Here is a 26,007-nt window from a genome sequence, read left to right as displayed (position 1 = left end):
AGACTTCTCTGCTGATTACTTCAGTAATAGAACATACATAGAACATATATACAAACTTTTAACTTGAATGGGCATAAATACAGCCTAAGTGCAGTTACAGCACTTCATTAAAACCCATTTACATTATGGAGCCACATACCTTTAGAAAATAAATCAAAACATTGTCTTCATGCTTTGGTGTGAATTTGCAGCATCTGCACAAGCAACATATAAAGAGTGCGCATCTACGTCAATATCCCATTGTATCAGCTAGCCAGTATATTAAAAGCATGATGGACGTGGCCACCGTAGTTTACGGCTAGTCGGGAACATACCAGGTACAGTGCTTTGTACAGTCAACCTTCCCGATCAGAAGCATAGACTTCTCTGATCGGGTAGGGAAGCAGCACTGGACTACACACAACATATCTGCAGTACACCATATGGCCAAAGGTGGCTCCAATTCACAAGGCAGTTTCATTTTGGCGAATATCATATAAATATGATACTGTCAAGAGCAAGTAAGCTATGAAACATTTCAAAACCAATATGGTGTAACAAAGTTAAAAATGTACTGTATGGTTTTATATGATATTCGCCAAAATGAAACTGCCGAGTCAGTGCTTGATAACGTGCCCCCTTCACACAAAAGGCAAGGACAAGGAACAGTGTGGCAGAATAAACATTTGCAGTTTCCATGACAATAGTTTCTACTTTGATGAACAGTACTCTACATGGATGCGCACATTTCTAGTTATAGTTGCTGCCCGGACTGAAGCGGACAGTTAGTCTGCTATCTTCAGAGCCAGGAAGATGAGAAGTGTAAAACATAAATGAAGAGAGGTCTCGAGAGAGAGAGAGACCAGGGACTTGGGTGGGTAAGGTGGTCAATGGGGTGGGGGGTTGTGCATGATTGTCCTGTGTCATGTGTATGTTTTTGTATTGATCTAAAATGTAAAACTTGTAATTTTTTTGTATCTCTACCTTTAAAATTATCAATAAGGGATTGATTAAAAAAAAAAAAAACATTTATTTAATGGCACCTGTCATGACGCTCAAGATTACCTTGCTGGATGCTATTACTGTGTGGGTCCAGTTCCTCTTAATCCTGTTTTTGTTGTTTTTATTTTGTATGTGATTTGTGTGTGTCTGTGTGTGTGTGTGTGTGTGTGTGTGTGTGTGTGTGTGTGTGTGTGTGTGTGTGTGTGTGTGATTCCAGGTACTGTTGCCATGCAGGCCCCGGTGTGTCTGATTGATAATGGGACAGACGGGCGCTTGCGTGTACAGCAGGGGGCGCTGCAGATCCTGGAGCAGATCCAGCAGCAGGTGGTGGTGGTGGCTGTGGTGGGGCTCTACCGCACGGGGAAGTCCTACCTCATGAACCGGCTGGCTGGGGCACAAACAGGTTTACTAAGTGTATTTTTATTTCCCTAATGCTTCTTCGCAAACTATTAATGTACCTGGATCTTGTCATGGAAGTTGTTACTGTGGTAATTGTAACCGTGGTAATTGTGATCCTCTCAGGCTTTGCTTTGGGCAGCACAGTCGAGTCCAAGACCAAGGGCATCTGGATGTGGTGTGTGCCTCACCCCAATAAAGCAGGTGGGCATGGATCACACACACACTCACACACACTCACACACACACACACACACACACACACACACACACACACACACACACACACACACACACACACAAACACAAACGAGCACAAATGTCTGTGTGTGTGTGTGTTTATCCATTCACAGACACACTCATATGTTCCTCCTTTCATCAGGTCACACCCTGGTGCTGCTGGACACAGAGGGGCTGGGAGATGCTGAAAAGGTGAGGGATGTGTGATGCATAGTCTGGAGCAAAAATGTAGTGTGTGAGTGTGTGTGTGTGTGTGTGTGTGTGTATGTGCGTGTAGATTATAGGCTATTATAGGCTAATTATAGGCTAACGTTAAAACTACAGCATAGCTACGTACTACGTACATAACATAAGCCATTGTAACACAAGTGCCCACCATTTTAAACATTATGTAACGTGTATTTCAGTATGACAGATAAAAAAAAAAATGAATCAGAACTATCCTTGAGTTCTTTAAACAAATACAGATGACGGTCTTTCAGGTGCTTTGCTAAATTGGAAGTACTACCTACCTTGGTCTGAAGAACATGGTAGCATCGTTTGCATAATGTTGTAGGGTGACCAGACGTCCTGTTTTACCAAGAACATGTCCTCTTTTCTAGACTTAAAAAATGCGTCCGGCAGGGATTACAAAAGCGTCCGGAATTTTGTCTCGTCGGATATTTGTGTTTCTCTGGGTCTTTCACAAACTAGTATTACATCTTTTGGAAAGGGTATCTCCCTTACATTCAACCTTTTTGCGTGAGCTCTGACTGTAGAGAGAACTGTCATTGGTCAACCGCCTTCACAGTGTTGCCAGATATGATAATTATCCTCCAAAATGAGCCTCTGATACGATACGCCATTTCCAGTCTGGCAACACTTCACACCTGGCCGCTTCCACTTGTTTCATCGTTTACAATAGTAAATGGCAGATCTGCATGTGAAAAACATGTCAAAACTTCCACTGGAACACCGAAGCGTATACTTCCCCCGTCAGTTCCAGAAGAAGCGCAGCACCGATTCTAACAGCTGGCATCGGCGCTCACGGTACTTACGGTGCTTCAAAAAAATGGGCATCGTTGGTGTTTTGTTATTTTAGTACCGAAAGGTATCCTAAGTATCGGTTCTCGTAACATCCTTAGTGTATAGGGTTAGCAATGTCAGTCTGTGTCCTTTATTAGATATACTCTGTTCCTATAGCTCAATGCTGGTGTAGTTATGTGTGTCAGCGTCAACAAAGATCAAACATTTTCCCAACAATCCATTTCTGTGGTTTCCAGGGCGATGAGAAACACGACACCTGGATCTTCTGTCTGGCTGTTCTACTCAGCAGCACTCTGGTCTACAACAGCTTGGGCACCATCGACAACATTGCCCTGGAAAAACTGCAGTATCCTTTCACTCACATACAGACACACACACACACACACACACAGATACACACACAGAGATACACACAGATACACACACAGAGATGCATAACCCCACACAAACAGACAGACACACACACACACAGATACACAAACAAACAATGTCTGCAAAAAAATCTCTCAATGAGATGCACCTTTCCTGAACAGCTTTCCCAACAGCTACGTGACGGAACTGACGGAGCACATCAAGGTGAAGTCCAGTGGGCACGACCAGACCACGGAGCTGATGCGGGACTTCCCCTCCTTCGTGTGGACAGTCAGAGACTTCGCTCTGGACCTGAAGCTGAAGGGAAAACCCATCACTGCCGATGAGTACCTGGAGAACGCCCTGAAGCTGAAACCAGGTGAGAGACACACACACACACACACACACACACTCACAAACACACACACGCACATGCACATACTAACACAAACACACACACTGCCCTGCCACTCTCTCTTCATCATTAATGAGAATTGGTTGATTGTGTCGAAACAGGTTCCTCCCAGGAAGTTCTTAAGCTCAATAAGTTGCGGCAGAACTTGATGACATTCTTTGCTGTGCGACGCTGCTTCGTGATGGAACGTCCAGCCAACAGCAAAGACATGAAATGCATGGAGCAGCTGAAGGATTCTGACCTGGACTCCAGCTTTGTGCAGCAGGCAAAAGCGTTCTGCCGCTACATCCACCAGAGCGCCCAGGTCAAGGCCATGATGGGAGGCCGGGGGCTGAACGGCAGGAGTGAGTAGCACCTGTCACTACATGATACCTGATTCCAGCAGCCTTTGGGCTCAAAGGCAGAATTTGAGAGCACCGTTCCTGATTTTCCCTATACCACAGGAGTTAATGTAGGTAGAGCTGCCACAAGGGACCAGTAGTCAGTAGAGATGCTGGTCTGGTCTAAAAACCAGTGGAAGGAAGATGTCCTCATAGGTGATAGTATCCCAATGTTTTAAAGGGAAATATCTGAATCAGCAGATAGAGCATATTCACCTGTTGGTGAATATCACATCGTCATACTACCCTCACCTTCGGGAAGCGCACAAATGCTCTTCACGTACACAGACATCCCTCACACATTCACCAATCATGTTTTTCCCATTCAGAGCACCCCACACACAAGTGCTTCAGCCAACATGGGGTCCTTCACACGGGGTCAACATTCCTGGGGGTTCCTCCTCACACAATGTTCATGGGTGCGCCTCGGATGATCAAACAGCAGGGCATCCCACTTCTGATACCATTTTTAGCGAAGGGAGAGCGTGGTCACCCCACCCAGATTCGTTTACACGTTGGGAAAAAGCATATATTTTCATGCGGTTTGGCCTTTCATTTACACGAAAACGGAGGTTTTATCACGGAAAATGATCATTTCTAAAAACTCTGGCCAAAGTGGAGGTTTCTGAAAACTCTGTTTTTGTGTTTGCGTGTGCACTGGGTCAATCAGAGTTTTAGGTTCTCAAATGTCACAGTATGCGACTTAAAATGCATCACCTCATGTGAGCGTCCTATGTTTACAGTTAGTTTGCTTACTGATCGTGGATGCTGTTAAGGTAGTAATCATTCATATATTTATGCATTCTTTCAACCCTATAACTGAATCTCTCAACCCTTCCCCAGTGTGTGACTATTGGCTTTAACAATGGTATCCCCTGCACTTCCACCAGTGGACAACGAGTTTTACATTCCATCTTGTCTACCTGTTGTAGTAGCCCTGATATATGTAAAGGATCCACTTAAATATCTAGGACTCATAGTCAATTTAATGGATTAGCCTACTTATGCAAACCTACAGGTTTGGCATAGTTATGGTGGAGCTTGGGGGCGTATATGCGGGTTCATGTAAACAAAAACTTTTTTGAAAACGACCTTGTGTGTATGACGTTATTTTTGAAAACGGAGGGGCAGAAATATTCGTTTCGGTAAATACCCGGCTATGTGTAAATGTGGTCTCAGTATCATACGTTCACCTTAGCTTGCCGCCACTACTCAATTCAAACAACTCACCAACAAACACCGAGAAAACCAAAACCTCCCCCTTTTGAGCGTTCACCTGTTCCTCTTTCAGCCCAGGAGCGTCACTTTTTAAAGTGGTAGCATAACATTATTCAGGTCATGTACTTATATATATATATATATGGCTTGACTGGATTTATGTCCAGCATACATATAAAAAGGTATCAGAGAGCCTTAAATTGACTTCTCAGTACCTATATCAAGACACTCATATTATGTGAACATCACAAGCTAACTGCTACTTCTTAGAAAACGTTAAGTCCAAATTGGATAGAGGTTGGATAGTTGGCACAGTTTTCTTGGATCTTAAGAAGGCTTTTGACACTGTGAACCACCAGACACTAGCAAAATTATCATATTTTAATTTCTCAGCAGAAGCCACAAAATGGATGAAGTCATTGATAGGTGAAAATTCACCTAAGTATATTTATTAGACAAACAAACACAACAATTGCAATCGGGCTCCACTCTCAGCACAAGGCTGAAAGTGAAGCAATGATAAACCCATCGCACAAGGTTTAAATAGTCAGAAGTTTAGTTTTCAGCAGGGATAACCACGTGGTGGATTTTTCACGTCTGAGGCTCTCTGTCTTGCAAGGATGGCAGTTTTGCACAGGGTCGAAAGAAGCACAGTTCGACCCTTCTTATCACCTCTGGTCTAAACATGCTCTTGTCCATATGCAGACTTAATCGGTCCGCATGCTTATCCGACCGTGCTCTCCGAGGGTCTTGGATGGCCTCTGGAGCACCGCTTGAATTTTCTCACTATCCGATCCGATTTGTCCGACACCCCTGGCTAAAATCACGTTTCCTGTTTCGTTCCCTATATGACAGCACCGCCGTTTTTAAAAAATCGCTGAGAAATCGCTGGGAACCTGGGGCTGGAGGTCCAGGAGTGCATTAGGAGTTGGAGGAAGATCAGGGACAAGTTTGTAAAAATGAAAAAAACTATGAAGGGCACCAGCATACCAACCCTTCTTCCTTGCTCTATCGTGGCTCTCGCCGCATATAAAGCATAGGGAGACGTCGACTAATTACAGCAATAATAAAAACATTTCTTGGTTTTCAAACAGCCTCTTTGTGTTTGAGCTAGCAGAGAATGTAGTGTAAATGATTAAATTGTAAAAGAACCTGAATTGTAGACGTAAAAAAGCAGAACTGTTTGTGTGGTATAATAATAGAAAATATTCGGCAATAACCGCCAGCTCGGTCATTGTCGTTAGTAATTCATTTCACAACAACAGCCTCTGATCATTAACGGAAAATACACGGGATAAAAACAAACGATTTCTTATTTTATAGTTCTACTGTTGTTGATGATGATGTAATGGCCTTGTAACATCATAATAAACCGATGGTAATCTCCACAGCCCCTCGTAGAACCATGCAGGTAAAGGTGAGTCGTACGATCATCCTATTAGAAAGGGCGTGTCTCTCGTGAAGTCGTACGAGGTGAGTTGGATAACCATGCGGGGGCCTTAAGTGGCACCATGTATCAGAGTTACACACACGCACAGAAAAACCATGTCCCTGCTTCCATAAGCACATGATTCATAGTAATTAATAATACAAGGCACTTGATTATTATATGCCTAAATCAGTGTTTGGAAATAATCTCCATCAGTCATATTTGGCTGATAGGACTCAAAGTGTACACTTTGGAAGTAGCTTTTCTCCATACCTTAGTTATAATATTGGTGTACCCCAGGGGTCAGTATTGGGGCCGATCCTGTTTAGCATGTTCATGAATGATTTACCATTAGTGTGTCCAGTGCTGTAGCGGTAAAATTAGAAGTGGGTAAACTATGAATTTTGTCGTACAGACCTCGACGCGATGCAACGCGATGCGAAGCAACGCGATGCGAAGCAACGCAACACAAAGCGTTGCAACTCTGTAATGCTGTCCTGGCTATATTGCATTGTGTTATCAGTTAAAGTCATATAAAATCAACGACAATGAATAAATGTGTTTGTAGTTTGAAGATTCTCTCTAAAACGATTCTGTCTCGATTCAAAAAAGTTGATATCCTCCATAAACTTCAACTGGTACAAAATGCTGCTGCCCGTATCGTCACTGTGATGTTACTTATTCAAGCAACAACTGACTTTACATAAGTACTTTTTATTTTTCAAATAAACGCGCATTCATTAAACAAGGTATTCTCATTCTTCTACTATCTCTGTCTCTCTAGATCATTCAAGCTCTATTTATGTACAAAGCCCCCTTTCTTTCGATGCAAGTTACCATATTCATAAACAAGCTATTCTTCTAACACCTTAAACATGACAATTAACATTCATATCACATCAGGAAAAGTATGACCATATTTTAATTCAGATTACCTTAAATCATCTTAAACATGACAATTTACGTTCATATCACATCAGGAACAGTATGTCCATATTTGAATGTAGATTATAATTTTCAAAAAGGATACGCAAATTCATTGTCTTCCAAGATTCAGTCTGTCTTGTGGTTGACGGTTACGTGTGTATCTTCTCAACACTGGTAAGACATTCTGCTCATCTGGCCCGCAGCTGTCCATCACTGATGGTGGTTCAGTTGATGTGGTGCAGGCTGAATCTTCCTCTGCCAATGTCTCTCGTGTTTTCCGCAGACTCCTTCGATTCCTCCTCAGGACTCGGCCATCCTCTGTTCTGACGGTGTAGGACCTTGGGTTTACTTCTTCCAGAACAGCGGCTCTTGTGCTCCAAGTGTTGGAATCTTGAATCCTTACTGTGTCATGTCTTGCCAGTGGTTTCAAGCTTCTTGTGCACTTATCATAGTTTGCTTTTTGTCTCTTTTGTAGAAGCATTTGTTTCTGTTTTACCCTTTTCTGTTTTCGACCTGCAGTGTATGGAAATGTGCTACGTAGCCTACGTCCCATCAGAACTTCAGCTGGAGACAGGCCATGTTCAAGTGGCGATGCTCGATAACTCAACAAAGCTAGACATGGATCTGAATTACTTTCTTGTGCTTTCTTGAGCAACTGTTTACCTATGTACACTCCTTTCTCTGCCTTACCGTTTGACTGAGGATAGAGAGGGCTTGAAGTCACATGTCTAAAGTCATATTCTTCTGCAAAACTCTGGAACTCTTTACAGCTGTATGATGGACCATTGTCACTATAGACAATCTGGGGAATTCCATGTCTCGCAAAGATGGACTTCATGTGCTTGATCACACAAGTCGCAGACATGTTAGAAAGCAGTGCTATCTCTGGGTAGTTGGACAGGTAGTCGATCACCAGAAGGTAGTTCTTTCCATCTAAATGGAACAGGTCTGTCGCAACTTTCTGCCATGGTTCATTAGGTAGGTCTGTGATCGTCATGGGCTCTCTTGGCTGTTTTGTCTGATGTTTTAGACAGGTGTCACAACTGGAGACCATCCTGTCTATGTCTGCATTGATTCCTGGCCAGTAGATGGCTGTGCGGGCTCTTCTTTTACATTTTTCCATACCTAGGTGGCCCTCATGCAATCTTTTCAGCATCTCTGGTCTCAGTGAATGAGGAATGATGATTCTGTTATCCCTAAACAGCAGTCCTTTAATAACACTCAGGTCGCCTCTTATGTTATAGTACTGTTGACACTCACCTCTTGGCCAATCTTCATTCAGAAGCTTGATGACTCTCTGAAAGCTTACATCTTCCTGTGTTTCTGCAGCAATCTGCTTTGATTTCCTGTCAGACACAGGTAGAGACTCGGTGATCAGGTTCACGTGAAGAGTGACGTCAGTGTCTGTCATGCACTCACCCTGTTCTTCACTCAGTGTTGTTGCTCTGGACAGAGCATCAGCTAGCACTATGTGCTTACCCGGTGTGTAGATCAGGTCAAAATCATAGCGTTGTAGCTTCATCATCAACCTTTGGATGCGTGGTGACATCTCGCTGAGGTTTTTCTTTATGATGGATATAAGTGGTTTGTGGTCCGTTTCAGCTACAAACTTGGGTAGGCCATAAACATCTCCATGGAACTTTTGGAATCCATACACCAGTCCTAAGCACTCTTTTTCAATCTGTGCGTAGCGGCATTCTGTGCTGGTCATGGTTCGTGACGCATAGGCGACTGGCTTCCAGTCTTTTCCAGCAGCCTGTAGTAATACAGCTCTTATGCCGTCTTTGGATGAGTCAGTGGATATTTTGATTGGTTGGGATGGATCAAAGAATGCCAATACAGGCTTGGTAGTGAGCGTGGTTTTAAGACTTGCCCACTCCTGTTTGTGATCTGCAGTCCACGTAAACTCACATTTCTTCTTTAATAGTTCCCTTAGATGCACTGTCTTAGAGGATAGGTTGGGAATGAATTTTCCAATGAAATTGATCATCCCTAATGCTCTTAACACGCCTTTTTTCTCTTCAGGCCTGGGCATTTTCAGTATTGCTTTCACCTTGCTCTTGTCTGGTTCAACACCCGCCTCAGACAACTTATCTCCAAGAAAGGTGATCTCCTTTACGCCAAACTGACACTTTGCTCTGTTCAGCTTCAGTCCATACTGCTGAATTCTTTGAAGCACTCTGATGAGCCTTTCATTGTGCTGTTCCAGTGTGGCACCCCACAAAATCACATCATCCACATATACCCGTACGCCTTCAAGGCCTTCAATGATGTGCTCCATGGCACGGTGGTACACTTCGGGGGCGGAGCATATTCCAAAAGGCAGCCGTTGGAAGCAGTAATGGCCATAGGGTGAGTTGAATGTGCAGTACTTTGTGCTTTCTTCATGCAGTTTCAACTGCCAAAAGCCTTGAGAGGCGTCTAGTTTGGTAAAGTACTTTGCAACAGCCATCTCACTTGTGATCTCGTCTCTAGTGGGGATCTGATAATGTTCCCTCTTTATGTTGTCGTTCTTTAGGATGCACACACACAAGTCTCCATTTGGCTTTCTGACACACACCATCGAATTAACCCATTCTGTGGGCTCCTCGATTTTCTTTATAACTCCTAGTGATGTCATACGGTCAAGCTCTTCTTTCAGCTTTTCTCGCAATGGCGCTGGAACACGTCTAGGAGCATGGACAACAGGCCGTGCATCTTCCTTCAGTTGTATTTTGTAGGTGAATGGTAAGACACCAAACCCCTTGAAGATGTCAGGATACTGATCCACAATTGAAGCTACACTATGCTGTGCACTGGCGTTGTTAATGCAATACACCCTCTTAACTAGGCCTACATTTTCACATGCTTTATCACCTAGTAATGAGTCATGTCCATCTGGAACAACAACAAACATAAGGTGATGCTCTTTTTCTTTAAATTTCACTGTCCGTCTGCAGATGCCTTTTGTGTCAATTTGCTGTCCATTGTAGGCCTTCAGTTTCACAGAGTTGGAATGAATATGCGGTTTTACCTTCATGGCTCTGATGTCACGTTCACTCATCAAGTTAGCTTTGGCCCCCGTGTCCAGCTTGAGAGGAATGACAGCTCCATTTATTTGCAATGGCACAATCCACTTGTCCTGCTCAACACTGTTCACATTTAGCATTTGTTCAGTTTCTTCTTGTTTAAAATCTTCCTGTTTTACCATGCCAACAAAGAATGAATCTTCTAAAGCCGTTTCTTCTACTGTATGCACTCCACTCTGTTTCCCCTTAGAAAAGCATAGTGATTTTTTTCCTTTACATTTGTTACAGATTTTTGCAAATGCTGGGCATTGTCTAGGTCCATGCTGTGAGCCACATCGTTTGCACATAAAGTTCTCAATTTCTTTTTGTTGCCCATATTTTGCTGCGCTATACTTATGTGTTCGCCCTGCCACTGTTGCCACAGCAGCGTCTTCCTTTGTACGCTCACCGAACGTCTTTGCATGTTGCTGGGCCACCTCACTAGCATGGCAAATCTTCATAGCTCCAGCTAAAGTAAGATCACTGTCTCGAAGCAACCTCTCTCTCACTTTTTGGTCATTACATCCAAAGACAATTTGATCCCGTATCATCGAATCTTTAAGATGTTCAAAGTTACACGTTCTAACCTTTAGTTTCAAGTCCGTGACAAAGGCATCAACACTCTCAAATTCCCCTTGTGTGCGTGTACGAAACACATACCGTTCGAATGTCTCGTTCTTCTTTGGCGAACAGTGTTCATCAAATTTTTCCACGACTTTGTCGAACTTTTCACCGTCATCCTCGCTAACAAACACAAACGTATTGAAGACTTCCACAGCTTGAGGTCCGGCGACGGTAAGAAGCAGTGCAATCTTCCGTGCATCTGGTTTGGTATCCAATCCAAGGGCTTGCAGGTAAAGTTTGAATCGTTGTTTAAACGTTCTCCATCCATAATCCACGTTTCCAGTCCAATTCAGAGGTTCAGACGGCTTCAAACCTTCCATGACTTCTGTTGAACCACTCCTGGTACCATGTGATGTTACTTATTCAAGCAACAACTGACTTTATATAAGTACTTTTTATTTTTGAAATAAACGCGCATTCATTAAACAAGGTATTCTCATTCTTCTACTATCTTTGTCTCTCTAGATCATTCAAGCTCTATTTATGTACAAAGCCCCAGGTGCATCCCTAGTGGTTGGAAGTCACATATCACATATCATTACAGTCACTAGGACACCATCCATCAGTCACATCATCCCCGTTCTACATCAACTCCACTGGCTTCCCATTAAACACTGCATTAACTACAAAATCCTCCTTCACACATTTAAGGCAATCCATAACCTCGCCCCTCCATACCTCTCTGACCTCCTCCACATCAATGTCCCTACCCGGTCTCTCAGGTCTGCCTCCTCCATCACCCTGACCGTCCCCCGAGCCCATTTGTCCACCATGGGATCCAGAGCCTTCAGCCGCTCTGCCCCTCACCTCTGGAACTCCCTCCCCCCTGACATCAGGAACATTGACCCTAACTCAATCGCTCTTTTTTGTATTATGTATTATTCAATGTTGTTTTCACTGTTGTAAGGCGATCTTGGGTTTCTGGAAAGGCGTAGTATTATTATAATGTATTAATAATGTATTATTATTATTATTATTATTATAATCGATTTTGTAATAAGACAAAAAAAATTGATTATCGATTATCAATTTGAAACCGATAAAACGATTATCGATGCATTTCGACTATTAAATCATTTCAGTTTGCAACTCAGAGTCTAAAATTACTTCCTACTTTGTGTTTGATAATTAAAGAAAATCAACAGATTAATTACCTTCTCTATTTGCTTTATAAGAGAAAAAGCTTTTTCTTGTCACAATTTTGACTTTCTATGAGCAATGCAATAATCGATGCAGCTTGCATTTCAACATAAAATGGATGTGTTTTTTTTTTTACACATCCAGTTTTATGCTGAAATCGATAATCGGTTTAAAATCGATAATCTATTTAGAATCGGATCGTTGACCTCTGAATCGGAATCGAATCGAATCGTGAGGTGCCAAGAGATTCCCACCCCTAGTTTGAAGTTTATTAAATTTCAAGTAACAGTAAAGAAAAGCATGTTGCTTTTCTGTCCAGATATGTGGGTGGCATCTGCTCTCTAGTTCTCCTCTCACTGTGTCTTCAGTCTCAAATTCTTTTTTCTCTGTATCTCCCTCTAATTTAGATTCTCCACTATCCATCTCTCCTGTCCCTGTTTCTTCTCTTGCGCCTCTCTTACTACCTGTTTCTTCATCTCCTCCCTCTATTTCATCTTTCTCTGTCTCCCCTTTCTCTGTTTCTTCCTTCTCTGTTGGTCTTTTTTAATTTCCTCCCCTTTGCTCTTCTCCAGTCTTTGGTTCTCCACGGTCATGATTTTGTTCTCTGACCAGCCCTATCACTCTTTCTCCTCTCTCTATTTGACCTCCTGGTGTTTCTCCTCTCCCTGTGCTCTCTGCATCATTGCCTGAAAGAATATGTTTAATGTAAGAGTTGTGGGGCTGAGAACACCAGTTAAGGAGCCTGTCAATTACACTGACAACATAAGTTAAAGGAATACTCATGTACTGCCTATGTCTTCATAAATAGCCTTTATCACATTGAGAACTGACTTGTTTTTAAATATTCCAGTGTATTTCGTTTACAGGCTACTCTACACCATTCATGACTTCAATTATTGCATTGATTAAGCATATAGGCCTATTCAGTGAATAAACAGCTTTGCTCCCTGCTCACGTTTCTATGCGAGAGCACGGACGTGTCACCATGAAAGTAAAAAACAAATATATTTGACCTTGACCGCGAAAATGGAAGATTCTATAGCAAAGCTAAAACATTTCACTTAGCAAGCTTAACTGGCTTGCACATAATCTGTCTACAATTTTTCAATGAATTAGCCTTATCTGCAGCGATATGCGTGAGGATAATTACTCCAGCATTTTCAATTGCTGAAAGAATTTACGTTTTATTAGGCCTATTTAGATGGAACCCGGAAGGCTGGCTTGTTACCCGATCATCGCATTTGAAAGCACGTTATTAATAGAATTTGTCCCTGTCCTAATGCGATGTTGTGCGAACCAAAACAACGTTTAAAAACGTGAATTAATCTTCTCAGACTTACTTTGAACTTGAGGCTTTTTGTGGGCATCTGTGGGAGTGGGAGCACTCGATGGTCTTTGAAAAAAATCGCCTGATACCCATGGCTAATTACCGGTGATCTTTTCCTAACAGGTAGGCAGGCAGAATAACCCACAACGTGTATGTGTTTACATCCTTCTCGGATCCTGATTGGTCTCGCCGCTGCAGCCTCAAGGCACTGATTTGGAGGGTCACAAACCATAATACAGCAGATGAAAATGATTCAGACTACAGCGTTTATATGTTCAACAATATGAAACTTAGTATTAGGTGTTTTAAAGTGACACAAGTTTATTTTGGATTATTCCAACGGAAGAATACTAGGCGCAGAAAACTTTGAGGTGCGTAAACGCCACTAAGAGGTGGGTAAACACTATTTAGAGGTGCGTAAACGCTATTTCCAAAATTCCAGAGGTGCGTAAACGGCGTTTACGTGCGTTTACCCTCCACAACAGCCTTGAGTGTGTCCATCTATTAATGTTCAAATGTATGCGGATGACACTGTTCTATATACACATGCAAAAACCAAAGAACAGGCTGCCACTTAACTAACTGCAGCATTGGTCCATGTCTCTGGCTAAAAACTGCATCCCTACACTTGAACACAAATAAAACAATCTGTATGCTCTTCTCCAAGAAATCATCAAATTTACAGCCCCCTGATGTCTTTATTGAAGGACAAAAGCTCACAGCTGTATCTCATTTTACATATCTGGGGATCATTTTAGATTGCAATTTAACTTTTAAAAACATGTCAAAAAGGTGGCCAATGCCATTACATTGAACTTTTTTTTAGACATGTAAGGCCGTACTTACCTACAAAGGCAGCCAAACTTTTTATGCATGCTATGATCTTTTCTCACATCTCGTTCTGTTACACAAGCTGGTCACAAGCAAGTACAACAACTCTGAAATCAATAGAGACCCTCTACAAGCAGTCCTTAAAAACAAACTCTAGTCCAGAAATCCATCAGCTAAGTATAACTTATTCAAATTTGAAAGTTTCTTACTGTGTTTGGATGCCTGTCTCATTTAAAAAATATAACATGGGCTGGCACCTCCACCATTAAATTAGTTTATAGAGCTGAAGGATGGCAATGGCTTGGTAATTAGGGCAGTCACCAGGGGAGACTGTGTTATACAGTATAGACACAGTATGTTTGGACAGACAGTCTTCTCAGTACGCGCCTCTAATGGAATACCCTCCCTACTGATGTGAGGGAGTGCGCCAGTATTTCAGTGTTCAAGAACAAATTTAAGAAATGGATAAAAAATAACCAAACCTGCAACCATTATAAGGCCATTGCATTACTCACACCATTACTTCTTTTTATGCCAAACACCTTGTCTGTCTGGTTTTTACAATTTGTTATCTTAACTGCACTGTTTTGTCACACTGTTGTTTACCTTGTATGTCCGTCTGGTTTTTGCAATTCATTTTCTTAACTGCACTGTTTTGGCAAACTGTTGCTTTTCTTTTATAATTTATTATTATTATTTATTTCTTTTATTTCCATATCTCTCAGTCATGCCCTGCCAAGGGACAACGGATGGAAACTAGCTAACCTAGCTAATTCCAGTGCATTAAAAAAAAAATTGGGAAATGTTTGACACATTTATAGGCCTACTGGTCTGGACAGAAGACCAGTAGTCAGTAAGGATGTTGGTCTGGGCAGAAGACCAGTAGTCAGTAAGGATGCTAGTCTGGGCAGAAGACCAGTAGTCAGTTAGGATGCTAGTCTGGGCAGAAGACCAGTAGTCAGTTAGGATGCCAGTCTGGGCAGAAGACCATTAGTCAGTAAGGATGCTAGTCTGGGCAGAAGACCAGTAGTCAGTTAGGATGCTAGTCTGGGCAGAAGACCAGTAGTCAGTTAGGATGCTAGTCTGGGCAGAAGACCATTAGTCAGTAAGGATGCTAGTCTGGGCAGAAGACCAGTAGTCAGTTAGGATGCTAGTCTGGGCAGAAGACCAGTAGTCAGTTAGGATGCTAGTCTGGGCAGAAGACCAGTAGTCAGTATATAATTGATAAATGTTCTAGTGGTTGTATTTATCTGGTCTCAAGCTGACTAAATGGTCTTTAATGGCATCTCTGTTGTCCTAATGGTCTTTAATGGCATCTCTGTTGCCCTTCTGGTCTGTAATGACTCTCTGTTGTCCTGCAGTGCTGGGCAGCCTGGCAGAGTCTTATGTGGAGGCGATCCGCAGTGGGAAGGTGCCATGTCTGGAGAGTGCTGTGGAGTCGCTGGCGGCGATCCAGAACGGCCGGGCAGTCACAGAGGCTCTGAAGCTCTACCGGGCGGAGATGGAGCACAAAGTGAAGTTCCCCACAGAGACTGAGGAGGCGCTGTCTATGATTCACACTGCTGCAGAGAAACGGGCCATCAGCTTTTTCATCAATGAATCATTCAATGACCAGGACCACAAACACCAGCAGCAGCTTGTGGTACCATCAGTTTCAGATATATACACACTCTCACACACACACACATACATCTCACTCAACAAACTCAGGCAGAGCATGCTACAGCAGTTGTAGGACCAACCTCTGGGAACGTTTTGTCAAAAGATAAAAGTTTTGCAAATTTGTCCCCGTTTTGGGATGAATATTCTAGACGGTCAAATAAACCCAAAACAAATAAACAGCGTATGCTGTTTGGATCTGGAAAATGCCCTGGATCATTCTTGTCTCTCTTTCCACAGGCAGACATGGCGAAAGAGTATCAGGAGTTGTGTAAGGAGAATGTTGAAGTTTCTCGTGAGAATTGCCAGTTAGTCATCTCACAGGTGTTTGCCTCTCTGGAGAAAGATCTGACCAACGGCTCCTACAATAAGCCTGGGGGCCATGAAGACTTTCAATGTGCACTCAACAAAGGAGCGCAACTCTACAGATCAGAAGAAGGCAAGGGAGTCATGGTGAGTTCCACTGAGTGTGTTTGTGCGTGTGGTAAGCAGTGGCGTAACGTAGTGATGACGGGCCCAGGTGCCAAATATTATGAGGGGCCCCCCTACTAAACGCAAAAAAAAAAAGAAAGAAAATCGTAGCTTTCCCTACTTCCGCAACCACGTCTAAAAAAAACATAATCAAAGGAGATTGTTATCGATATAAAAAGTGTTTAATTAATCAACCTTACATATTTCAGAAGCGATGGCCATGTACACTATAAACTACAGTCAGTCTTGTTTGACTCTCAGCAGGAACATTTCTTACCGTAAAAATAGTTTGAAAGTAATAATAATAGCGACAACTATTTACACAATTTGTAGCCTAGTAATCCTGCCCTACCATAGGCAAGGCAAGGCACGTTTATTTATATAGCACACTTCGTACATTGTAGTAACATAATATGCTTCACATAAATACACAGTGGTAATAAAATGACCTTACAATGTTCACATCAATGTATGTAGGCTATAACTTGTCTTGAAATGTATATCAATAGCCGTAGGTTACCTAGTGCATGGCTGCTGACACCACTGAGGGCAGAAGCAGCGACGCTAATCCCAGTTGATCTGCTGCACTTCTGACTCCGTGGGATGGCGACTAGTTGACGGGCTAGTTAAAAAGCCAAAATAATCTAATTAAGGCAGCTTTGCCGCCTTCTCCTCCTGTTCTTTTTTCTCTTCCACTTTTCTACATCCACTCTTTTGCTTAAAAGGCATTGTTACGAGTAAAGTTGTGCTGTGCTCAATGAACTTGGTTATCAGACCTTCAAATTGGTTTAACTATAGCGTATTGTATAGTCACATGATCAAATAGAGCCTTGACATTGAACAACAACATACATACTACCCAGCAATCATCATTGCTTATCACAAAAATACCAAAGAAAATAAGAACTGATTCATTTCATTGAATAGTTTTTTGATAGTTTCTATAGTGTATGTAGGATAAGCATATGCTTTTGTTATAAATTGCTACTTTTTCCCCAAAAAATTATGACCACCATGACTGAGAAGTTTGCTTTTTCAAGTGTATATAGAGCATTTGTCACCTGTTGTCAATTTAAATCAGCGCATATTTGAACATAAGCATATCCAAGAAAATATTACCCTGTACTGATGGTGGGCCCGCCTAGCGACACCTGTCGCAATACTTGGAGCTGGGGGCCCGTCAATCGCCGGGTGTGTATCTTTAGGCCCGGCTACGGGCCCCCACACCCCATGGAAGGTGCAGCCGCCCCTGCTCCACCCCTGTAGTTACGCCCCTGCAACAAAGGATTCATGGTTATTACAAGTTTTATTTTGTATCTATGTGTGTGTGTCTGTGTAATTCAAAATGTCTTTTCATTTGCAATCTCTGTGTGTGTGTGTGTGTGTGTGTGTGTGTGTGTGTGTGTGTGTGTGTGTGTGTGTGTGTGTGTGTGTGTGTGTGTGTGTGTGTGTGTGTGTGTGTGTGTGTGTGTGTGTGTGTGTGTGTGTTGTCAGAGCGAGAAGGTTCTGACAGAGTATCTTGAGGAAAAGAACGCAGTTGGGAAGACCATCCTTGATGCTGACTGCTCTCTTACTGTTGCCCAAAAGAAGATTGAAGGTGAGGGGAATGTTTTAAACACACAGGATTTCAAAGATTGAGTAGATTTGATCCTAAATAGTCTCACCTATCAATTTTGTCCGGTTCTGTATCCCTTTCTTTCTAAGAGCTATAATTGTCTGATTCTGATGTCCTTTCTTTCTAAGAGCGATAATTGACAGCGTCACAAACATGTTTTGTACTCAGCTGTACGTGTCCTCCCCCTGGAGGTGCTAATTAGAGGAGCGCAGCATTAGGGGGGGTAACATTTGCCCTTACAAGAGCATTAAAGTAAGTAGGTGGGAGCAGAACCAGCAGTCACTCTGTAAGCAAGCATAAGTGACTTGAACTATATGCAAGCAGCTACAGGCAGCCAGGGGAGCTCTATAAGTAGCAGGTTGACGTGTGCCCTCTATGGTTGGTTGAACACCAGACACACTGCTGCGTTCTGGACTATCTGTAGTGGTTTCACCACACATGCCGGCAGGCCTGTAAGGGGGACGTTGCAGTAGTCAAGGTGAGAAATCACCAGGGTTTTTACCAGCAGCTGGGTGGCATACTGGGTTAGGTACGGCCTGTTTTGCGGATGATGAATAGTGCAAAGCGGCATGAACGGGAATCCGAGGCAATGCGGTCTGTGAATGTTAGTTGGTCATCGATAATGACTCCTAGATTTCTTGCTGCTTTGGAAGGAGCAAGAGATAAGGAGTCAATTTTGATATTGATGTTGCGGTGGATGGCCTGTTTGGCTGGGAAGACCAACAGCTCCGTTTTAGCCAGATAAAGTTGAAGATAGTGATCCTTCATCCATGTGGATGTTTCAGAGAGACAATCCGAGATCCGTGCTGAGACAGTGGTGTCGTCAGGCGGGAAAGACAGATACAGTTTGGTATTATCTGCACAGCAGTGATATGATAGGGCCAAACGAGAGAAGTGGTCCCAACACTGAGCCTTGAGGCACCTCTGTGGTGTGGTGGTGATGTGGTGAGGTAAAGCCAGCTGACCATGCCATGCCAGGAAAATCAAAGCAAGCTACAGATATGGTACAGACAGCTCTGTAAATGATCAGAGCTCAGTTCCACACTTGAAAACCCAATCATTCCTGAACTCATTTCTATCCACAAATTCACAGTGTCAGGGATTTACCCTAAACTTTAATTATTTTCATCAGATAAAAGACACCACAACCAAAGTATAGTTAATTCAGACTGTGATCACCAGGCCTGGAGGAGAGTAAAACGTCTGAGTTCTCTCTGCCCTCCTTCTGCTCACACAGGCTGCTTTTATTAAATGAGGGGAGTGCGGTCATAACTTTTACTTCTGCATAGCAACAAGACAAGTTGGGCCTCATCAGAACAGGATGACACCTGGTTTCAAGGCCTTGTTTTGAGAGTGGTTTCCTGTGGAAAAGTACAGTTTGAAGAACAAGAGTAAAACATTTACTCACAGCATATTTGAGAACTTTTAGTTAATACATTCACGATAAAATATACGAATACTTTCTTTAACACAGTCACTGGCGTCTATCCTGAACGGCAGGGTCATCACAGAGGCTCTGTTGTGTCAGATTAGTAGGTTTGAGATAAAGAAAAAACTATTTTCGGATCCAATTCAAACAATTTGTTCTTGTTGATTCCTGAAGAAGATCTTCATAAGCTTCAGCAAGCCGGCAGAGTGTGAAGCAATAAGGTTTATTTAGTCCGTGCAATACCAACAGCGTAAACCTGAGCTCGCCTTGAGACAACACTGATATTACAATGGTTTGAACATCATTTTTATACATTAGTGGCGCTCTCTTGGCCTTGGCGCTTCTCTTGTAGCCATATATCAGTTATCGGCCCCCAATTGGGCATATATGGTCTTTTAGTTGGGATATTGCAACTTCAGGCCTATGTGGAGTCTTGTAACATGTGTTTCATCTAGCATTCTCTTTTCGGTTAGCAACCATCGCTTCCCCTCCCTTCATTGGTCGGGGCTTGGCCACCTGCGCCAAGACGTGAACTTCTAGGATGGAGTCATACCATGCACTTTAGATGAACTCTGGGTTGAATCTACGCCAAGTTTATAATTTTAGCCCAGTAACAGAGTTGGGTTATCTGGTTTTCAGATCTTCCGGCCTGTATGTAGCGTCTCCCTATGGCCCTTGATGTATTGATACCTTACTCACACCGTGCCCATGTTAGGATCCGGCGGAATAGAGACCCAATTGCAGACCAAAAATGCAGGGAAAATGTAGGTTTATTGGTACCGAAGGTCAATCAAAAGTTCAAAAGGTAACACACAAAAGATTCAAAAATTCAAAGTCAAAAAGGTAACACCAAAAAATCCAAAAATTCAGAGCAGGCAGAACAGGCAGAGCGGAAGGAAAAACACTCAAAGGCAAAAAACGTATCTCAAACGGGAAGATAATCCAGGGAACTGAAGCAGAAGCGGTATACGCCAGTTTACAGGTTTCACAGGCAGAGTCTTCAACACAGACTTTTGGTTACGACCAGACAGGGAACAGAGGACAGACTGAACTTAAATACTGGAGGGTTAGGGTTAGGCAGACTGAACTTAATTACTGAAGGGGAAAGAGGTAATTGGTGGGAAGCAAACAGGTGGCAGGAGAAACTAATCAGGCCAATGAGTGGGCTGATTAAAGGAACAGGTGTGGTAAATGGTGACAGGGAAATCCAGGAAATAACAGAAGGTAGGTGGGGGCGGAGTTTCAGAACAAAACAGAAAACACATGGCAAACAACACACACAAGAAACACACGACAAAACAGGCGAACACACAATGGAAAGAGCAGGATCCTGACAGACCAGCCCTATATTTGAGCACAGATTGGGCATTCTAACTTATTTTATAATAGCACAGTATTTTTTGGTAGTGTGTTATTATGAATATCCCAGTGAATATGCTGATTTGCTAGTGTTCCATTTATAATGTTTTTTTTTGTATAATGACTGTTAATAGTTGACACATTGGTTATTATACATGGGTTAATGAACTGTTCTAGTCATACTGGTTTTTACATGAGTAAGTAATCTACACACAGGTTATTATACATTGATTAATCAGTTGTACATTTTCCACCACAGCTCTGGAGCGCTATCGGGAAGAGATGGAGCTGAAAGTGAAGTTCCCCACAGAGACTGAGGAGGCGCTGTCGATGATTCACACTGCTGCAAAGGAACTGGCCATCAGCTTTTTCATCGAGGAAACTTTCAATGGCAGGGACCCCAAACACCAGCAGCAGCTTGAGGTACCATCAGTTTCAGACATACACACACACACACACACAGACTCACACACACACGCTCTCACACACACACACACACACACACACACACACACACATACACACACATATCTCACTCAACAAACTCAGGCAGAGAATGCTACAGCAGTTGTATGACCAACCTCTGCGAAGGTTTTTTCAAAAGTTAAATGTTTTGTTTTCTGACATGAAAGAGTAAATAAAAAGAGTATTGCCATGCATCTTGTTTTGTTCTTTTTTGCAAATGTGTCCCCGTTTTGGGATGAGTATTTACGAAGGTCAAATAAAACCAAAACAAAATAACAGCGTATGCTGTTTGGATCTGAAAAATATCTGACTTAGGAATTGTATTAATGACTTTAATGCCCTGGATCATTCTTGTCCCTCTTTCCACAGGCAGACATGGAGAAGGAGTATGAGGGTTTGTGTAAGGAGAATGTTAAAGTGTCTCGTGAGAAGTGCCAGTTAGTCATCTCTCAGGTGTTTGCCTCTCTGAAGGAAGATCTGACCAACAGCTCCTACAATAGGTCTGGGGGCTTTGAAGACTTTCAATGTGCACTCAACAAAGGAGCTCAACTCTACAGATCAGAAGAAGGCAAGGGAGTCATGGTGAGTTCCACTGAGTGTGTTTGTGCGTGTGGTAAGCAGTGGCGTAACGTAGTGATGACGGGCCCAGGTGCAAAATATTATGACGGGCCCCCCTACTAAACGCAAAAAACTTAGCTTTCCCTACTTCCGCAACCACGTCTAAAAAATCGCTAATCAAAGGTGTTTGTTATTGATATAAATGGTGTTTAATTAATCAACCTTACATATTTCAGAAGCGATGGGCGTGTACACTATGAACTACAGTCAGTCTTGTTGGACCTCAGCAGGAACATTTCTTACTGTAAAAATAGTTTGAAATTAATAATAATAGCGACCACTATTTACCCAATTTTATAGCCTAGTAATCCTGCCTTACCATAGGCAAGGCAAGGCAAGTTTATTTATATAGCACACTTCGTACATTGTAGTAACACAATGTGCTTCACATAAATACACAGTGGTAATAAAATGACCATACAATGTTCACATCAATGTATGTAGGCTATAACTTGTCTTGAAATGTATATCAATAGCCGTAGGTTACCTAGTGCATGGCTGCTGACACCACTGAGGGCAGAAGCAGCGACGCTAATCCCAGTTGATCTGCTGCACTTCTGACTCCGTGGGATGGCGACTAGTTGACGGGCTAGTTAAAAAGCCAAAATAATCTAATTAAGGCAGCTTTGCCGCCTTCTCCTCCTGTTCTTTTTTCTCTTCCACTTTTCTACATCCACTCTTTTGCTTAAAAGGCATTGTTACGAGTAAAGTTGTGCTGTGCTCAATGAACTTGGTAATCAGACCTTCAAATTGGTTTAACTATAGCGAATTGTATAGTCACATGATCAAATAGAGACTTGACATTGAAAAGCAACATGCATATTATCCAGCAACCATCATTGCTTATCACAAAAATACCAAAGAAAATAAGAACTTATTCATTTCATTGAATATTTTAGAGATAGTTTCTATAGTGTATGTAGGATAAGCATATGATTTTGTCTTTTTCCCCAAAAAATAATGACCACCATGACTGAGAAATTTGCTTTTTCAAGTGTAGATAGAACATTTGTCACCTGTTGTCAATGTAAAACAGTGCATATTTAAACATGAGCGTATCCAAGAAAATATTAACTACTTACTGGCCGAGAGTGAGGTCATGCAGGTAAATATCAGACAGAGGCCGTAAGGTATCAACCGAGCGAAAGCGATGCTGCGATGCTGCGATGCTGCGGGGCCGAAATCTGATATACCTGCATGATCGAACGGTCGAGGTTAGTAAGTTGTTTATTATATGGCATTTAAGCTCTTTTCATTTTGAAAATAAATGGTAATTGTAAATAGAAAACATGTCGTTTTGTTCAGCTCTCAAGTCTTCTCACGACACAGTGTTTCAGGTGTTGCCTAGCAAACAATGACTTGCTAACCTCAAGTTACAATGATCAATAGAAAACGGACAACAGGGCTCAGCTTAAATGGCTTTAATTTACAGTTAAACGCAAGGTTTTCAAACTATAGTAGTCAAGTCTTCATCATCACTTTCAATAACACATTTACGCTGCTTCTGAAGTCCTATAAAGTATAACCCGATATCAAAATGTTCGCAAATTCTGTCAACTGTCATGTTACCACGACATTCAACTGGTTTCCTCTTCTCAGATAATTTCATAATAGGAGTCCTGATTCTATCAATACATGCTCATGGCTGTTGATATATCGCTAATTTTTAAGGATGTAATGTTTAGTACTTGGTACATGGTATCACTCATTTTTAAGATTGATGGGGTGTGCAATAACAATACTAATCAGACCGCAGACGGGCTAGAACGTCAATGCACGGCTGGCATGACTACCCATTAGCCAATGGGGGCCCGTCAATCGCCGCGTGTGTATCTTTAGGCCCGGCTACGGGCCCCCACACCCCATGGAAGGTGCAGCCGCCCCTGCTCCACCCCTGTAGTTACACCCCTGCAACAAAGGATTCATGGTTATTACAAGTTTTATTATGTATCTATGTGTGTGTGTGTGTCTGTTTGTGTAATTAAATATTTCTGTTCATTTGCAATCTGTGTGTGTGTGTGTGTGTGTGTGTGTGTGTGTGTGTGTGTGTGTGTGTGTGTGTGTGTGTGTGTGTGTGTGTGTGTGTGTGTGTGTGTGTGTGTGTGTGTGTGTGTGTGTGTGTGTGTGTGTGTGTGTGTGTTTGTTTGTGTGTGTGTGTTTGTGTTGTCAGAGTGAGAAGATTCTGACAGAGTATCTTGAGGAAAAGAACGCAGTTGGGAGGACCATCCTGGATGCTGACTGCTCTCTAACTGTTGCCCAAAAGCAGATTGAAGGTGAGGGGAATGTTTTAAACACACAGGATTTCAAAGATTTAGAAATGTTTTACTGTGAAAGATTTGTAGATTTGCTCCTAAATAGTGTCACCTGTCAATTTTGTCCGGTTCCGTATTCCTTTCTTTCTAAGAGCTATAATTGACAGCATCACAAACATGTTTTGTACTCAGCTGTACGTGTCCTCCCCCCTGGAGGTGCTCATTAGAGGAGCGCAGCATCCGGGAGGGTAACATTTGCCCTTACAAGAGCATTTAAGTAGGTGGGAGCAGAACCAGCTGTCACTCTGTGAGCAAGCATAAGTGACTTGAACTATATGCAAGCAGCTACAGGCAGCCAGGGGAGCTCTATAAGTAGCAGGGTGATGTGTGCCCTCTACGGTTGGTTGAACACCATACGCGCTGCTGCGTTCTGGACTATCTGTAGTGGTTTCACCACACATGCTGGCAGGCCTGTTAGAAGGGCGTTGCAGTAGTCAAGGTGAGAAATCACCAGGGTTTGTACCAGCAGCTGGGTGGCATACTGGGTTAGGTACGGCCTGTTTTGCGGATGATGAATAGTGCAAAGCGGCATGACCGGGAATCCGAGGCAATGTGGTCTGTGAATGTTAGTTGGTCATCGATAATGACACCTAGATTTCTCCTAGACACCTAGACAGTGGTGTCGTCAGGGGGAAAAGGCAGATACAGTTGGGTATCATCTGCACAGCAGTGATATGATGGGGCGAAACAAGGTGGTTTACACAGCAAAGGGAAGTGGTCCCAACACCGAGCCTTGGGGCACCCCTGTGGTGTGGTGGTGATGTGGTGAGGTAAAGCCTGCTGACCATGCCATGCCAGGAAAATCAAAGCAAACTACAGATGGGGTAAAGACAGCTCTGTAAATGATCAAAGCTCAGTTCCACACTTGAAAACCCAATTATTCCTGAACTCATTTCTATCCACAAATTCGCAGAGTGGCTGGCGTCGAGCAGAACGGCCGGGCTATCACAGAGGCTCTGTTGTGTCAGATTTATAGGTTTGAGATAAGGAAAAAACTCTATTTTCTTATCCAAATTAAACACTTCGTTCTTGTTGATTCCTGAAGAATATCTCCAAAACCTTCAGCAAACCAGCAGATTGTGAAGCAATAAGGTTTATTTAGTCCGTGCAATACCAACAGCGTAAACCTGAGCTTGCCTCGAGACAACACTGATATTACAATGGTACAATGGCGCTCTGTTTGCCTTGGCGCTTCTCTTGTAGCCATATATCAGTTATCGGCCCCCAATTGGGCATATATGGTCTTTTAGTTGGGATATTGCAACCTCAGGCCTATGTGGAGTCTCCTAGCATGTGTTTCATCTAGCATCCTCTTTCCGGTTAGCAACCATTGCTTCCCCTCCCCTCATTGGCCTGCTGCATAAGATGTGCTCCAAGTAACCTCTAGGATGGAATCATGCCTTGCACTTTAGATGAACTCTGGGTTGAATCTACGCCAAGTTTATAACTTTAGCCCAGTAACAGAGATGGGTTATCTGGTTTTCAGACCTTCCGGCCTGTATGTAGCGGCTCCCTATGGCCCTTGATGTATTGATACCTTACTCGCACTGTGCCCAGCCCTATATTTGAGCACAGATTGGGCATTCTAGCTTATTTTATAATAGCACAGTATTTTTTGGTAGTGTGTTATTATGAATATCCCAGTGAATATGCTGATTTGCGTGTGTGTGTGTGTGTGTGTGTGTGTGTGTGTGTGTGTGTGTGTGTGTGTGTGTGTGTGTGTGTGTGTGTGTGTTTGTTTGTGTGT

At 42.7% G+C, this 26,007-nt stretch overlaps 1 protein-coding gene across 1 annotated transcript in view; it reads left to right on the top strand.

Moving 5' to 3' along the window:
- Window positions 1-582: 582 nt before the first annotated feature.
- Window positions 583-26,007, top strand: part of LOC308374514 (guanylate-binding protein 1-like) — a gene marked incomplete at both ends in the record, with an annotated part of 59,411 nt that continues 33,986 nt past the window's right edge. The window contains 10 exons of the mRNA XM_080850295.1: window positions 583-595; window positions 1,199-1,384; window positions 1,504-1,581; window positions 1,760-1,809; window positions 2,880-2,989; window positions 3,189-3,373; window positions 3,487-3,753; window positions 15,694-15,974; window positions 16,232-16,444; window positions 17,957-17,998. Of these exons, the coding sequence (XP_080706421.1) occupies window positions 583-595; window positions 1,199-1,384; window positions 1,504-1,581; window positions 1,760-1,809; window positions 2,880-2,989; window positions 3,189-3,373; window positions 3,487-3,753; window positions 15,694-15,974; window positions 16,232-16,444; window positions 17,957-17,998 (1,425 nt within the window). The remainder of the gene's footprint in view (window positions 596-1,198; window positions 1,385-1,503; window positions 1,582-1,759; window positions 1,810-2,879; window positions 2,990-3,188; window positions 3,374-3,486; window positions 3,754-15,693; window positions 15,975-16,231; window positions 16,445-17,956; window positions 17,999-26,007) is intronic.

This window comes from Sprattus sprattus (assembly GCF_963457725.1).
Source record: "Sprattus sprattus genome assembly, chromosome: 13".
Taxonomy (NCBI): domain Eukaryota; kingdom Metazoa; phylum Chordata; class Actinopteri; order Clupeiformes; family Clupeidae; genus Sprattus; species Sprattus sprattus.
This window is presented reverse-complemented; position numbering and strand designations above follow the sequence as displayed.